The sequence below is a fragment of the Orycteropus afer genome, unplaced genomic scaffold, assembly GCF_000298275.1.
Source record: "Orycteropus afer afer isolate SDZICR_OR568_19922 unplaced genomic scaffold, OryAfe1.0 scaffold00365, whole genome shotgun sequence".
NCBI lineage: Eukaryota > Metazoa > Chordata > Mammalia > Tubulidentata > Orycteropodidae > Orycteropus > Orycteropus afer.
This window is the reverse complement of record NW_006921952.1, coordinates 171,926-189,128: the sequence shown is the minus strand read 5'-3', so window position 1 is coordinate 189,128 and position 17,203 is coordinate 171,926. Positions and strand designations below refer to the sequence as shown.

At 48.6% G+C, this 17,203-nt stretch overlaps 1 protein-coding gene across 1 annotated transcript in view; it reads right to left on the bottom strand.

Annotated features, from left to right (window-relative positions):
- The window catches only part of SLC13A4 (solute carrier family 13 member 4), a 50,254-nt gene extending 37,893 nt beyond the window's left edge, over positions 1-12,361 (bottom strand). The window contains exons 1-2 of the mRNA XM_042782544.1: positions 12,263-12,361; positions 7,511-7,639 (exon numbers count right to left, since the gene is read on the bottom strand). Of these exons, the coding sequence (XP_042638478.1) occupies positions 7,511-7,639; positions 12,263-12,361 (228 nt within the window). The remainder of the gene's footprint in view (positions 1-7,510; positions 7,640-12,262) is intronic.
- Between the last annotated feature and the right edge of the window lie 4,842 nt (positions 12,362-17,203).

Genomic DNA, 17,203 nt, shown 5'->3' with positions numbered 1-17,203 from the left:
CAGATGGATCTTGGCTCAAAGCAAAGAATACCAGAAAGATGTTTACTTGTGTTTTATTGACTATGCAAAGGCATTTGATTGTGTAGATCATAACAAATTGTGAATAACACTGAGAAAAACAGGAATCCTAGAACACTTAATTTACTCATAAAGAACCTGTATGTAGATCAGGAGGCTGTCGTTTGGACAGAACAAGAAAATACTGTGTGGTTTAAATTCAGGAAGTGAGTGCGTTAGGGTTGTATCTTTTCACCATACTTATTCAATCTGTATGCTGAGCAAATAATCCAAGAACTTGGACTATATGGAGAAGAAAATGGCATCAAGATTGGAGGAAGGCTCATTAACAACCTGAGATATGCAGACAACACAACTTTGCAAGCTGAAAGTTAGGATGACTTGGAACACTTACTGAAGAAGGTTAAAGACTACAGTCTGTAGTATGGATTACCCCTCAATATAAAGAAAACAGAAATCCTCACAACTGGACCAATAAGTAGCATCATGATGAAAGGAGAAAAGATTGAAGTTGTCAGACTTTATATTACTTGGTTCTACAATTAACGCCAATGGAAGCAGCAGCAGTCAAGACATCAAAAGACATATTGCATTGGGGAAATCTGTTGCCAAAGACCTCTTTCAAGTGCTGAAAGAGCAAAGATACCTCCTTGAAGACTAAGATGTGCCTAACCCAAGCCATGGTAGTTTCAATCACCTCATATGTGTGTGAGAGCTGGACAATGAATAAGGAAGACCAAAGAAGAGTCAATGCTTTTGAGTTGTGGTGCTGGCGAAGAATGCTGAAAGTACTGTGGGCTGCTGAAAGAACTAACAAATCTGGCCTGGAAGAAGTGCAGCCAGAGTACTCCTTGGAAGCAAGAATGGCCAGACTTTATCTCACTACTTTGTTCATGTCAGAAGGGACCATTCTCTGGAGAAGGATGTCATGCTGGGTAAAGTGGAGGGTCAATGAAAGAGGGGAAGGCCCTCAACAAGATGAACTGACATGGTGGCTGCAGCAATGGACTCAGGTATAGTGGGGATCATGAGGCTGGCACAGGACCAGGCAGTGTTTCTTTCTTTTGTGCATAAGGTCACTATGAGTCAGAGACGACTCAACAGCACGCAACAACAACAACAACATTTATGGTCAGTTGTCTTTAAGTACGGAGCCCTGGTGGTGCAGTGGTTAAGCACTCAGCTGCTAACTGAGGGGCCAGTGGTTCGAACCCACCAGTCGCTCTGCAGGAGAAAGATGAGGTAGTCTGCTTCTGTAAAGATTACAGCCTTGGAAGGTCTATGGGGCAGTTCTGCTCTGTCCTATAGGGTTGCTGTGAGTTCGAATTGACTCAGTGGCAGTGGGTTTGGTTTGCTTGGGTCTTTAAGTAAAGCAGATTACTCTGGATAATGAGGGTGAGCCTCATCCAATCAGTTGAAGGCCTTATGAGCAAAAATTGAGGGTTCCTGGAGAAGGCATTCTGCCTCCTGGCTATAATGTAGACATCATGCCTGGGTTCCCAGCCTGCAGTCTTTCAGACTCAAGACTGTAGTATCAAGTCTTTGTTTCTAGCCTGTTGGTTTTTTCTACAGATTGTGAGCTTGGCTGTCCTCATGACTATGTGAACCAGTTCCTTAAAACCAATCAAACAGTGTCTGTCTGTCTGTTTCTGCCTATATATATATATCTGGTAAGTCCTGCTTCTCTGGAGAACACTGACTACTCAAGATGCAGCACTACTCGAGAGTTTTTAGGTTCAGCTACGCAACCAGCCTCTGGTTACTCAACTGTGCCACCACCTGGCTCGTGTTGATTCCTCTGGGTGACACCTTCTTTTCCTGGAGCTCTGGTAGCGTAGTGCCTAAGGCATTTGACTGCTAACCAGAAGGGTAGTGGTTCAAACCCACCAGCCACTCCTTGGAAGAAAGATTGGGCAATCTACTTCCATAGTGATAACACCTCAGGAACCCAAGGAGAAGTCGCAATGAGTCAGATCTGACTCGACGGCACTGAGTTTGTTTTTTTAGTAACGAAAAAGTTAATTTACTTCTAATAACTTCTCTTTAAAAGGCCAGGAAAATGATAAGCCTTTTAGAAAGACTTTAATCAAAATAGTTGTTGTTGTTACATGCCGTCGAGTTAGCTCCTACTCACAGCGATCCTGTGTATGACAGAATGAAACACTGTCCAGTCCTGCACCAGCCTCACAGTCCTTGCTATACCTGAGCCTATCATTGCAGCCACTGTGTCAATCCATCTCGGTGAATGCCTTCCCCTGTTTCTCTGCCCCTCCACTCTATCAAGCATGATGTCCTTCTCCAGGGAATGGTCCCTTCTGACCACATGACCAAAGTAGGTGAGACAAAGTCTAGCCATTCTTGCTTCCAAGGAGCATTCTATCTACACTTCTTCCAGGACAGATTTGTTAGTTCTTTTTAGCAGTCCATGGCACTTTCAGTATTCTTTGCCAACACCACAACTCAAAAGCGTCAACTCCTTCAGTCTTCCTTATTCATTGCCCAGCTTTCACACACATATGAGGGGACTGAAAATACCATGGCTCAAGTTAGGTGCACCTTCATCTTCAAAGAGACGTCTTTGCTCTTCAGCACTTTAAAGAGGTCTTTTGAAGCAGATTTGCCCAGTGCAGTACGTCATCTGATGTCTTGACTGCTGCTTCCATGGGTGTTGACTGTAGAACCAAGTAATATGAAATCTTTGACAACTTCAATCTTCTCTTCATTTATTGTGATGTTGCTTATTGGTCCAGTTGTGAGGATTTTCATTTTGAGGTGTAACCCATACTGCAAACTTTAGTCTTTAACCTTCATCAGGAAGTGCTTCATGTCATCTTCACTTTCAGCAAGCAAGGTTGTATCATCTGCATATCACAAGTTGTTAACGAGTCTTCCTCCAATCCTAATGTTCCGTTCTTCTTCATATAGTCCAGCTTCTTGGATTATTTGCTTAGTATACAGATTGAGTAAGTATGGTAAAATGATACAACCCTGACACACTCTCTTCCTGATTCTAAACCATGCAGTATCCCCTTGTTCTGTTCAAACAACAGACTCCAAGTTCCTCATGAGCACATGCATGGTAGTAAATTACCTGGGATGGCTTTTATAGCCACAAGTCTTTGTAAACTCCATGGTAGAATTTGCTGTGAGAAACTGAGTAGCTCCTGATTGTTAAAATCATCCACCTGGGTATTTCTGTTGGGAGCAGCACAAAGTAATGTTCTGGGAAATTCACTCTCTCTCAGGTACTTAGAATTCTGATGTTATGATTGGCTAGTTTGGCCATTCTGCCAGGCTCAAAAGGCAGCCTCCTAGAGGTAGAAGAGTTCTCTCTGACTGCTAGCAGAGAAGAACATGCTGCTGAGAGAAACGTGCTCCTGAGAGACATGCACTGCTGGGAAAGAGATGCAAGAGACACACATTGCTGAGAGAGACACCGAGGGACATGCACTGCTGGGAGAGAGACTGTGAGAGACTGTTGGCTGAGAGATGGCGGGTTGAGAGAGACTGAGAGTTGTTCCTGAACTTGAATTGTAACCTGGTGCTTCCCTAATAAACCTCATAATCTGTGAGTTCTGTGTGGCCACTGCAGTGAATTATCGAACCCAGCAGAAAGGTGGTGAGTGCTGCGGGAGGAACGGTTGGTGTCAGGGTTGGTGAAAGGGCTGGAGGGAGGCAGCATGTCTGGCCTTGCAGGAATAGGCCTTGAGCTATTGATGGTGATCTGTCTTCCTCTTGTGTGGTTAGAGGAGGTCAGAAGATGTGGCCTCCTTGCCCTTTTAGCAGCACAATTAAGTGTTCTGGAATTCCCATTCTTCTTTCAATCAAAATTAGCCAACATAAAATTTGGGCACTTGACAGAGTAAACTTCCGGAACATTCCTGTGTAGGGAATTGTGTAAATCCTCCATGGTGCCAGGAGATAAGGCATTACTAAACAGGCCCTTCTATATTTTTCCATCTGGATTACACTTTATCTCTACTAGAACAGATGCTTCCCATCTCTATGATTTCATGTCACTCCTCAGCTCCTGAGCTGCACTGAAAAGAGGCAGTCCAAACTGACTCCAAAAAACCAAATTCACTGCCACTGAGTCAACTGGACTCATAGCGACCCCTCCTTGGGTTTCCAAGGTGGTATCTCTACAGAAGCAGATTGCCCAAACTTTCTTCTGAGGAGTGGCTGGTGGGTTTGAACCACCTCTTAATACCTGTTGGCTAAAAAGTCATCACCCTAAAAATTAATCAGTTATGTGGACATATCTGGCTGGCAGTGGGGAACTCAAAAGGGTCAGCTATGAGATTCAAGAGGGCAGGGATCAAATTTTTTCATTCTTGTCATCCTCAGGGTCCATTAACATCCATGCCACACATGGTAGACATCTTTCTGAATGTTCAGTGAATTACTACCAGGAACAAAAGCCCTAGTGTCCAGAGTCACACGGATCTTATTTGCAGGCCTTGCTTCATATGGAGATTAAACTATTGATGCAACATCAAGAAGCATATCAATCAAGAAACATTCACTGGGTTTGCACTTGCCTGGGAACTGAAAGGTTGGAGGTTTGAACCCACCCAGCAGCACTGTAGAAGAAAAGTCCTGGGTTCTTCCATAAAGATTATAGCCAAGAAAACCCAATGGAGCAGTTCTACCATGAGTTGGGTTCACCATGAGTTGAAATCAACTCAGTGGCACAAGACAACAACAACAGACGCAAGGAGAAGCACTGGTGGTTCAATGGGAGATTCTCACCTCCATGCAGGAGACCTCGGCTTGTTCCCAGCCAATGTACCAATGTGCAGCCACCACGTGTCTGTCAGTGGAAACTTGCATGTTGTTCTAATGCTGAAGAGGTTTCAGTAGAGCTTCCACACTAAGACAGACTAGAAGGAAAGGCCGGGTGATCTACTTCTGAGAATTAGCCAGTGAAAACCATGTGGATCACAATGGAACATTTTCTGATCTGCAACTGATAGTTGGGATTCCACAAGACCAGCCAGCACTTCATTCCATGGTGCATGAGACTTCCATGACTCGGTGGCAATTAACAACAACAACACGAGCAATGATGGCCCTGTGCTGGGTCTAGGCCACAAGACATGAAATTGTAGAGGGTGTGGATCTCGGTGGAGAGAGGACATATTCAAGAAAAGTTTCTATCATTAAAGAAGCTCAAAGGAAGGGACTAACCCTACCTAATACCTGAGATCTATGGAAAGGCTTCACTGAAGAGGGTGATGGGTAGGAGTTGAAAAGTTGAAAGAAATGGAGAGAACATTCCAAGGTGAAAGAAGGGTCTGACTGAGCAAGGGCATAGACAAGCACCAGGTGGGTTTGGGGAGTGACAACCAATGATCTGCCTGGCTTAGGTTTCCCTGAGACCCAGAGCCCAGGCTGAACCGACTGAGGGCAGGGGTATGGGCACTGATGTGGAACAGACCTTCTGTCTCAAAGTTAACTGGCTCACAAAGGGATATAACCCCCAGCCTTGACCTTACTGCATTTTTCTCTCATCTGAGCTAACAAGGTCAGGGAGCCAGGCTGTATTTGGACGAAGCGGCTCCTGGTGGCCCAACTGTGAAATACCATCACCAGACAAAGCCACGTTATCAGGCAGATGGATTAGGGCTTTTCACCTCAACTGGCAAATTGTGCCCCCTGGTCCCTCTGATCATTTTTTTGGTAAGAACTCACCATGAAGCCACACAGTCCTTTATGGAGTGTGTTTGGGTGGCACAGTAAGCAAGAGCCTAGACTTTGACATCTAATAGATGTGGGTTTGAATCCAGTGCTGTCACTTCCTTCCTTGTGATCCTGGGTAAATCTCCTAACTCTCTGCAACTGTTCCCTCATCTGGGGTCATTAAGGTTGTGTGTCAACTTGGCTGGGCCTGGTTGACTGGCTGGGCAGCTGGATGTAGTTATTCCCCATGATGAGACTGGTAATCATCTCCATGGTGGATTCTACTAGAGCAGCTGAGTAGCTGCCTTAGGGACGTGGTCTGCTTCCAGTACATAAGGAGAAGATTTGAGCAAGATCGCTGCAGCTTTTTGGCATGCTTAGACCCTCCATGTAGCTGAGTCTTCATTTAGCAGCCTGCCATGTTTCCTGCCAATCCTGGAACTCTTTGGACTTGAAGAACCAGTGGGTTGCTGTGTTGTTTGATAATCTTGGGACTGTGCTATTTTACTTGTTGGCTTTTGGGTTTGTCACCCTCAGCAGCCAGCACCTGCCTGACTTAAGGGAAGCCTCCAGCTTCAGTGGGCCAGCAGCAAGAGGCACAGCTGAAGCCCAAGGTCAAAGGACCTTCATCCAGCCCCTAGAGGTTGGTACTTTGAACTCGGACTTCTAGCCTCCCAAACAGTAAGAGAATAAATCTCTGTTTGTTAAAGCCATCCCATTTGTAGCATTTTCTGTTAGATCAGTACTAGAAGACCACAATATCATGTGTGTGGAAGTGTTAACACGCACCCTGTGGAGCTCTAAACCAAAAAACCCCAACTCACTGTCATCGAGACAATTCGGCTCACAGTGACCCTTCCTTGGGTTTCCAAGGCGGTATCTCTATGGAAGTAGATTACCCAATCTTCCTTCCGAGGAGTGGCTGGTGGGTTTGAACCACCAGCCTTCTGGTTAGCAGTCACATGCCTTAGGCACTATGCCACCTGGGAAGGGGCCTGGTTGTTAGCAGACACCCAAACATCAGTTGTCCTTCCTCCTCCTCCTGTGCCTCTGTCCCTAACCTCACTCCCACCTCTACCATTCAATCCTCTTCATCAGAAACTCCAGGAAAACAGGAAAGGACTCCAAACAGAACCACGTATTGAAAGCCCTATGGAGCACAGTTCTACTGTGCCATACACGGGCCACCAAGAGCTAGACGTGATATGACGACAGTTGGTTTGGTTTATTCATGAATGAGGACCATCACTCATCTTGCCTTGGGTCCTGGCTCTTCTTGTCCTTCCATATGTCTCACGGGCTTAGGTGTTTGCTCTGAAATCTGGCTACAGCTGGGCTTCATGTTGACAATTTCCACTTGAGCTTTTGAGCATGACACAGAGAAAGAGTGAACCACAGAGGGCAGAGCCCAGCCAAGGAAGACGTGGAGAAGAAGAAGGAACAGAAATGTCCTCTAGAGAGGCTGACTCAGGGAAATGTGGGATGTCTTTCTGTCAATAAACATTAATTGGGCACCTACTGTGAACATGCTCAGCTTTCTGATGAGATTAGAAAGAAAGGAAGGCCCAGTTCTTGCCTTAGCTTTGAGCACTTAGAGCCTAAATAGACACACACAAGAGGCCCATCTTGACCAGTTTGAGGGAGATGGGGGTCACAGATGGGAGCAGCAGGTACACAGGCTTAGTGCCCAGGGGTTTTTCAGAGGGTCAGTAAAGCCCCATCGAGTGCTCCCTGAGTCCCCCTTCACTGTGCGCCCTCCTCCTCTGGCCCAGCAGGAACCCACTAGGGGGCCAGACCACAGGGCTCTAACCTCACTGGACCGAAGGACTCCGAAGAACGGGTACAGAAAGGCGGGCACCAGGGCTGCAGCTCCGAGAGGCACGGCCTCAGACACCCAGTACGTGGCGGTGACGATCAGCACATAAGCACATGCGGCCTCCTGCAATGGGAGGAAAGAGGCTGTTAGGGGCAGGACAGCCACTGCCATGAGAACCCATCCAGGGCAGAGGGGGCCCCCTGCTAGCCGGGCCAGGGAGTGCGGCGAGCATGTGTGGGGGCCCACACGAGTGGGTGTTCACGACTGCTTCCTGGCTATGCAACACGGTGACTGTGACAGCACCACAGCTCTGCTGGAACCTGAACCTGGGGAGGGTGGGCCTGAACCTTAAACACAGCACCCAGGCCCAGAGCAGACACCCCCAAGGTGGAGTTAAAGCTGGGTCAGAACAGGTCATTATCACACTGAATGGAAACCAAAACTTCTCAGCATAGTTGAAGGTGTTCCAAAGGTACCTGAGCAGTGCAAATGGTTGGTGGTTCAGAACCACCCAGTGGAGTGCTAAAGATTACAGCCAAGAAAACCCTATGGAGCAGTTCCACTCCGTAACCCACGGGGTCGCCATGAGTCAGAGTTGACTCAGTGGAACAGATTCGGTTTTTGGAAGATGTCTCAAGACTGCTGGGAAGGATGTGTGTGAGATGTTAAAGGTGGGCTCTGACCTAAGCCATCCTGAGGTCAATGATGTGTGTGAGATGGGAGGCTGTGGGGCAACTGGGTGTGTGCCCGATTTGAGAGACGCAGGTCACTAGAAAGTGAGACCCTTGGGTTACAAATAACCCAAAAGGTGCTCCTGTCGCCTTGGATTCTGTGTGCGGGTCTCAGGAACATCCCAAGGGACAGGAGGAGACCAGCAGGGCCCCGAATCAGCCCCTTCTCCAGCCTCACCCCAACCAGGGAACCTCTGCTTTCGTTCGATTTACATAGTGAATTACACACAAGATAATATTTGGAGAAAGGACTCCAGTGATTCAGCAATGACCAATGAGGTGTGAATCCCTCTGTTTGGGTGATTTCCCAGAGCTGGGCAGCAGTACACTGTAATGAGACGCCTTGTTAGGCCTCACGCAGCTGGAAGACCTGCTGGACTGCTTCTCTCCATCCTCCCATCTGAGGTTCTATGATTCTATAGCAGCATCTCGGGGCCCTCCTTGAAGAGTTAGTAACAAGCCAGAGGAAACTGAAGGGTGGTGGGGAGAGGAGAAGAAGGGAAGGCAGGGTAGAGTAGGGCAGGGGAGGTGGGGCTGGAGAGGCAGGCAGCAATCTGGTAACAGGCCCATCTCCGGATGAGGAAGAGGCATGATTCTCCGACGTGGAGTTTCTCAGTGTCCGCACTATTGCTACGTGGGGCCAGATTCTCTGTCGTGGGGCTGTCCTGTGCATCGCAGGATATGGAACTTCATCTTTGGCCTCAGTAGCACCCCCACTCTTGTTGTGGCAAACAAACATGCCTCCAGACGTGGCCAAATGTCCCTTGGGGAGGAGGGAGAAAACAGCCCCCGTTGAGAGCGAGCGCCCTAAGCACAGTCAGGTTCTCACTGCTGTGGAATTCATGCCTCTCCATGTGGTGGACAGGGAACCGGCCTCCTACAAAGGGAATGCATGGTGCTGTCGACCTCAGAGGGAAGCTCTGATGGAACCAGCCTCCTGCAGGCGGACCGCGGGAGCGATTACCTCAGAGGAAGGTCTGACGGAACCAGCCTCCTGCAGGCGGACCGCAAGAGCGATTACGTCAGAGGGAAGCTCTGACGGAACCAGCCTCCTGCAGGCGGACCGCGAGAGCGATTACCTCAGAGGGAAGGCCCAATGGAGCCAGCCTCCCACAGAGGAACTGCACAGTGCTGTCTACCTCTTATCATTTCCCCCCGGGCCTCCCACCTTGCTGGTGGCACAACCTACAGGTTCACCCAGAGCAAAGACACACACCATTTTTTAGAAAAAGCAGCTCCCCCTTAACCTCAGCCCTGTCAGTGCTGACTGTCAAGAATGGGGTTGGAGAACAGGGCTGAGAAAGGCTTGCTCTTGGGCCAGGCCACTCGATGTCCCAGGTCCTCAGTGACGGCACTATCGCCAAGCCCTGGGACTCTGAAGGCCACTGTGTAGAACACCCAAGCTGGCGGTGGCTTCCTCAGTGTTTAAGTCCGTTGCCACTGGGTTGGTTCTGACTCCTGGTGACCCCATGTGTTACAGGTAGAACCGCTCCATGGAGCTTTCTTAGCTGTGGTCTTTGTGAAAACAGATCTCCAGCCCTTTCTTTCGCAGTGCTGTTGAGTAGGTGCAAACCACCAGCCTTTAAGTTAGTGTTGCTGTTGGGTGCTGTCGAGTTGATTCCGACCCAACAGGACAGAACAGCGCAGCCCCATAGGGTTTGCAGGCTGTGATCTTTACAGGGCCAGACTAGCAGCTCTTTTCTCTCACGAGCAGCCGGTGGGTTCAAATTGCCCACCTTTCGGTTCGCAGCCGAGCGCTAAACCACTGTGCCACCAGGGCTTCTTTTTAAGTAGAAGAGTACAAAGCGTTTATGCCACCCAGGGACCTTCCTCAGTTTTCGCTCAGCTCTAAAACCTCAGGGCTGAGGTCTGACCTGCCCAGAGGCTGGCTGCTGATCAAGGCCCTGAGGAATCTTGCTCTGTTTACACCTCCCTGGGTTCGGAACAAGCGCCCTCAGACTCTTGCGGCAAAGTTAACAAAAGGTCACTGTGATCAGGGAAGGCTGCAGGAGCGATTAACCCGGCTTGGCTGGACGGGCTGTGTTCCCTCCTGCTGCCCATGGATTACAGGGTCAGGGTTGGGTTGGGAAATGGGAACTGAGCCCAGCGACTGCTGACTGTAGCTCCCACTGAGACATCCTCAGAGCCACAAGATCAGAGGGAAGTTCAAACGCTTAGAACTGCTGGGAAGACAGCAGAATCAACAGGGAAATCAAAATGGCTCCTCTTGGAAAAGAATGCAATGTAGAGCAATGCCCTCATTGTCACAGAAATAAAACGACCTGGTGGGGTTCCAGGCCCTCTGCCCCACTGGAGCCCCCTCACTCCATCTTTTTTTCTGGGAAAGAGGCAGAATGCACGTCCCTGTGTCCTACCCACCTCCACTGACTGGAACCTCTGAGGGAGGCTGTGCTGGAGGTGTTTTTGGTTACCACAGTTGCCCACAATTATCCGGCCCTGCCTCAAATGTTGGGAACGTGGCCCTGTTGGAAAACTAGAGTAAAACTCAGACTGAGAGCAATCGCAAGGTCGAGAGAAGGCCCAGTGTCCTGGCCTGAGGAAGTGTTTCCCAGCCCTTCCTCTTCTCCCACAACACCCCTCTTCCCTCAAACTTATAATAGATCCTCTTGCTTGCTTCAATTTTTTTCCCTTCCCATGGATTCTTCTCAGTAGCCATCAATAACCAAGACACTGAAGGGCTCCAGAATGAAATGTAGAAACAATGTACCCCAAGGTCATGGTTCCTGGAAGTGGGGCTGATGTAGGGGGAGGCAGGGGCCCTGGAGAAAAGGGTGATAAAGTCTCCTGTGTGCATTCCCTTCAATCAGACCAGGAAAGGGGAGACCAGAATGCAGGCCCACTGGGTGGGGCAGAACAAGGACCGGTGTAAAGCCCCCATCACTCACTGCCTGCTAATCCCAGCCGTTTCAGTCAGCGTCTCCTTGGTGCTCGGAAGTGTTGGTTCTACTAAAGATTCGAACCAGTTTGTCTTTGACAGGGACCATTCTAATCCCCTTTATTTAGTTTTTTAATTTAATCTTGGTTACCAAGCTATTCAAGGGGCTAAGGGGAGGCCGGCTTTTCCCTCCCACAAACATGTGCCTTAGCTTAACTTCCCTAAAACCCCAGGGTGGTGCTGTTGGGGGCAGGGGTAAGGCCACAGGCAGGGGAGGGGAAGACCAGGGACAGGAAGGGGCCAAAGCTCCGGTCCTGGGCTTACACACACCTGATAAGGACTAGGTGGCCGCTGGTGTGGTGTGTGGTGTGACGACTCATCCTGTTTCTGAAAGTGACATTTCCCACCCCCTCCTATAGGGCACAGAGCAAAAGCAGCTGAGGTCGCAGACAATCAAAGGGCCTTATCCATAGAGTCAGGGCTGCCAGCCAAGGTGAACTTTCAATTTAACATCAGGGTATCAGCGCCCAGCACAGCCAGCGCCCAGAGCCAGGACAGGTGCCCAGTGGCCCTCGCTGGGAACGGACCATGCTCCCCCATCCTGCTCCTTCAGCATTACTGTGTCGCCTTCCTGGGTCTCCTGCTGCTTCCAGATCAAGAAGGTTACAAGTTGGCTCCCAACGAATCCAGGTCCTTCTTTTCACGGCTGCCCAGCCATAGCTGGGGCAGGCTGGCCCACTGACCAGTCACTCTGACCCAGACCCCTACTCTAATCAGGGCCCTGGGCCTGGGAGTGGGCCAGAGGGATGAGAAAGGCAGTTTTTAGGAAGAAGGTACCTTAGCATCCTCCAGAAAGACCTTCCCATTTCATGGGTTTGCAAGGCAGTATCACTACGGAAGGAGATTGCCTTCCAAGGAGTGCCTGGTGGGTTTGAACTGCCGGCCTTCTGGTTAGCAGTCACGGTGCCTTAGGTTCTCAGCCACCAGAGCTCCTTTCATGCCACAACAAGGGTGTCTTCAGGTGCTGCCGAAGCACCGGGTCCCTCGGCTGGCCTCCCCTCCCTGACCCTGCACCTGAGCCCGCGCCCAGGCCCGGGGGGGGGGGCAGGTCGTACTTACACTTGTGGGGTGCAGGATGGGCAAAGGCAGCAGCAGGAGCGGGACCAGGATGACCAGGAGTAGGTTGCGGGCTCCAAGCAGGCCCCTCAGCAGCCCCATGGTGGCCCAGTCCCTGCCTCCCCCGCCTCCACGGCGGGCAGAAGACCTTGGGGCCTCGCTAGACGCTGCCTGTCTGGGAGGACGTCCGGAACCTCCTTGGCGTCTTTGGAAACTCCTCTTCGGTCTCGGGGGCCGAGCAGGAGGCAGGTACACCCCCTCTGTCCCCAAAGGTGGGTCTTCTGTTTTAGGTGGGGTTGATGAGCATGGTTTTACGACCAGCAGAAAGGAACTGGGAGAGGATTACAAACGGGGCCATAGCGGGGTCCCTCTTGCTTGGCCCTAGAGCGGTGTCATTCTAGGTGCTCTCAGCCGGTTACAAGCACACCTTGGTGGCTGCTGTGTGACCCGGAAGGCGTCATCTACATGCTCTCCATCACTGTTCCGCCCCGGAAGGTCTGTTTTGGGGGATACCAGTCTCAGCTCCTACCTGTGCTGCTGTTGGTAAAACTCTAAGACCCCCTTCCCGTTAAGACAAACCCTGAGTTTGCAAGAGGCTCATGCGGACTTCAGGTAGGGCTGGTCTTCCCTCCCAGAACCAGGCACCTCACTCCTTCCAAATGTTTTTCCTTCAAATGGGCTTCACACTTATAAGCTCGCTCGAGTCCAGGCCTCCAGAGCAGAAAAAGCCCGGAAGACATTCCTTTTTGTCTCCGAACAAACACTTGCTGTTGGCCCACCTTTGGCTTTAGTGCACCTATGGGAGGCTGGGATGGGGCCAGGCAGCCCCGCCCACCCATCCCGGCCAATCGGTGAGTTGGAAAGAACAGCCCATCCCTCTTTGCAGGGCAGCTCCTGATTGGCCACAGCAGGGGCCTGCTGAGCCTGCGGAACCCAGGCAGCCTGCAAGGCATGTTTTTCAAATTCTCCAACAAACAACCCCAGGGGTTCAGGGATGACCCCCTTGTAACATGATTTCACCACACCAAGCACTGATGTATTGTTGGGGGCAGGGGTCATGGAGCTTATGCTGGGAGGGCCACCTGCTGACCTAGTCCTTTAGGGCGATGAGGTGTGTGGTGGCAGGAAGAAAATGGAATATGATTCCGGAGCAGTTTGCCCCAGAGTGGTCAGACATAATTTGCTTCAGCACCTGAGTGAAAACAGTCTACGCCAGCCAGGCTCTCAGCCTGTGAGAAAGACCACAGACCCTTCTTGGGGAGAAGGGAAGAGTCCCTGCCTCTCTGGGAACATTCAGGAGCCAGTTTCGTGTGGAGGTCCTCTGAGTCTTGTGGTGCAGTTAAGTGCTCAGCTGCCAACCGAAAGGTTAGAGGTTCAGGGCCACTCAGAGGCATCTGGTAAGAAAGCCCTGGTGATCTCCTTCCAAAAGGCCACAGCCTTTAAAGACCCTGTAGAACACAGATCTACTCAAACACACATGGGGTTGTTGTCATGAGTCAGAATTGACTCAACAGGTTTGGTTTGGGCTTTTTTGGTTGTACAAGCAGTTAAGCACTTGGCTGGTAACCAAAATGTTAGTAGTTCAAGTCGACTCAGAGCTTTGGAAGAAAGGCCTGGTGATCTACTTCTGAAGAATCAGAGCAGGGTCTTAGCAGCAGCTGGACTCTGGAGTCTCTCCTGCTTACAGTACAGGAGAAGCTGTTAGCTTCATTTCTCAGAAAGAACATGTGCACCTCGGAAGAGGGAGGGAAAAAGGAAACCCCAAACTTTCTACAAAGTGGTGGACCTGGGCAGTGTCGCCTTTGCCTGGGAGATATTGAGCTGGGTCAAGGGGTTATAAAGCCCACCTTCTCCTGAAATTCAGAGAGCATAAGGAACGGTGTGCCAGGACTTCCACCTCCACCAGTTGGAAATGATCTCTGGGCTAAAGGTGAAGTGGTCAGAAAATGAGTACAGAAAACCAGTTCTTCTTGGCTTGGAGGCCAGTGCAGCCCTGGCCAGCTGGGTCCCCTCTGAGGTTATCTTGCTGTTATATAAAGTCTGGGATGACTCATGTTAAAGCATGTTAAAGACTGGCTACTGTATGTATGACATTCTTGCTTCATTTTTGAAACAATTCTGAAACTCCGCATGAGCAGGACCACATGTGTGATGTTTTGGTTGTAAATATGAGAGAGACTGGATAATAATGAACAGCTGGGGCACAGAGCCACATGCTGGGGTCCAGAACAGCTGTCGAAGTCAACAAGCGCTGTCCAACCCTGAACCACTGCAGATCCCTCTGAGATAATCTGAGAAGACAAAGACTCGGTGACCTAATAAAATCAGTGCTAGCATTTTTATTAGGACCATAAATGAAGACCTGTTCAATAAAATCAGATAAAGTCAGCTGAGAAAGCAAATGCCATATTGCACTGAGCAAATCTGCAGCAAAAGACCTCTTTCGAGTGTTAACAAGCTAAGTTGTCACTTTTGAGGACTCAGGTGTGCCTGCCCCAACCCATAATATTTTCAATCACCTCATATGTATGTAAAACCTGGACAATGAATGAGAATTGACAATTGCAGAATTGATGTCTTTGAATTAAGGTGTTGGCAGAGAGTGTTGAATATACCATGAACTTCAGAAGAACAAACAAATTTGTCTTGGAGGAAGTACAGCCAGAATGCTCCTTGAAGCAATAATGCAAGACCTCGTCTCACGTACCTTGGACACGTTATCAGGAGGGAGCAGTCCCTGGAGGAAGACATTATGCTTGGCAAAGTAGAGGGTCAGGGAAAAAGGGGAAGACCCTCAACAAGATGGATTGACACAGTGGCTGCCACAGTGGGCTCAAATATAGCAATGACTGTGAGGATGGTGCAGGACCAGGCAGCGTTTTGTTCCGTTATACAAGGGGTCACTATGACTTAAGAACTGGCTTGATGGCACCTACAACAGCAACAAGGTGGCCCACACGGTTAGGACCAACAGTTTTCCCTCAGTATTCTTTCCATTTCTCACATGAAGATAACCCTGTCCAGAATAAAGCTTAAGAAATCAAGATGTTAAAATGGGTTATGAGAATAACGGCACCCTTAACTTTCGTCTTGTCTGTGGAACTATCACCCGACTGAATTACCATATATGTGATTCTCTTTTACTCAGATGTAGGTTGACATAGCAGAGCCATGGAAGCTTCTGTACCAGATGCTTGCCAGTGTCTCTTGAGTGACCTCAGAGATGGCCACGTGGATGCCAAAGATGGAGAAAACTTCCAGAATTTTTCAATGCTAAAATTTCCCAGCATATACAAATGGTGGAAATGGCCCTAGGGCACAGGCATGTTTCCACCCCTAAATTACTCTATGTATGAATAAAGAGACAATGTGACCGGATTGTCATTGTGAATCTGTACAGCATGACATCCTTGAATCAAAATGAGAAAGTCTTGTCCTTTTCTATTCTATATTTACTGTATTTACTGTTCATTGGCAAAGAGGAGAATTTTCAAATGGTGATTATGAGCATATTACTTAAGTTTGCATGTAAATGAAACTATTATTATAAAAGTTTTCATGGGTAGATAATTAATTTGTATTTGGAAAAATATTAAGTCTCTAGTTATAGAAAATGAAGGGTTTTCATTTGTCTCTAAAAAGGACATTGCCCTTATTTATTTATTTATTTATTTATTTATTTATTTATTTATTTATTTTTTCTGTGTAACTTTTAATGTTTTTATTCTGGTACAACAGTCATACAGTAAAATGCACAGATCTTAAGTGTGAAACTAGCACCCAGCTCATGATACGTAATAGAAGCCCCCAACCATGATCTTTCACAATCAATCCCTTTTCTTCCCCTACAGAGGAAGTAACCACTATTTTAACTTCTTCAGCCTGGATTAAGTTGGCCTGTTCTTAGGATTTATATGCATGGAATTACATGGTATTTTTTCTCTTTCTCTCTCTCTTTTAAATTATGATTTGGGTGAAAGTTTACAGAGCAAGTTCACTTTCCATACAACAGCTTACATACACTTACATACAACAGCTTCCATGACATTGACTACAATTTCTCACAATGCAACAACTCCCCTCCCACCTTCCTCCCCATAGTTCCCTTCTCCCTGTGCCCTTCCCTCCATGCACTCCTGCCCCCTGAGCTGTCTCCCTGTGCATACACGGCCCTTCTGTTCTCCCATGATTGTTCTCTCCAAGAAGTGTATCTACTTAATGTAAATGTTCATGTCATATGACTGTCTTTTGTTTGGCTGGAAGTAAACTGCCCTTCAGGTCTGGACCTGAAGGGCAGCTAGGACCATAGTCTCAGGGGTTCCACCAGGTTCTATGAAACCAGAAAACCTGGCCTTTTTTTTTTTTTTTAAATAATTTTGAGTTTTGTTCCACCTTGTTCTCCCACTCTATCCAGAATCTCCTACATAGATACCCCTCCAAGTGGTTGACAGTGGGGGCTGGTCACCCTCTAGTTCTTCTGGTCTCACAGTTGTATAGGCTGAGGATTGCATGGTGTACCAGTCACTTGGACTAATTGTTTCCATGCATCATTGGTTTTCTTCATTCTTCTTTGCTCTGGATGAGGAGAGACCCATTGTTGCATCTAGATGGCCACTTGGGAAGCTTTTAAGTTCCTAGTCGCTACTTGCCAAAGCAGGAAGTGGAACAATGTTTTGTGTAGTATGTAATGCCAGTTGAGCTTGAGGTCCTCCACGACCATGGTCCCGAGCCCACAGGTCCAACTACTTGCTCCCTCTGAGTGGCTGCCCTTATTTTTTCAGCCATTAATTGCCATGTAAATTCAGGCACCAAATTATGTCTATGAATGATTTAGTTGTCTGAGTGAATGAGCTACTGCTTCTATCAGTGGTCTAGGGACCTTTCCCAGTCACATCTCCTACTGGGAGCAGCCACCTCCCCTATAACATGGTGGGCAAGGACTAT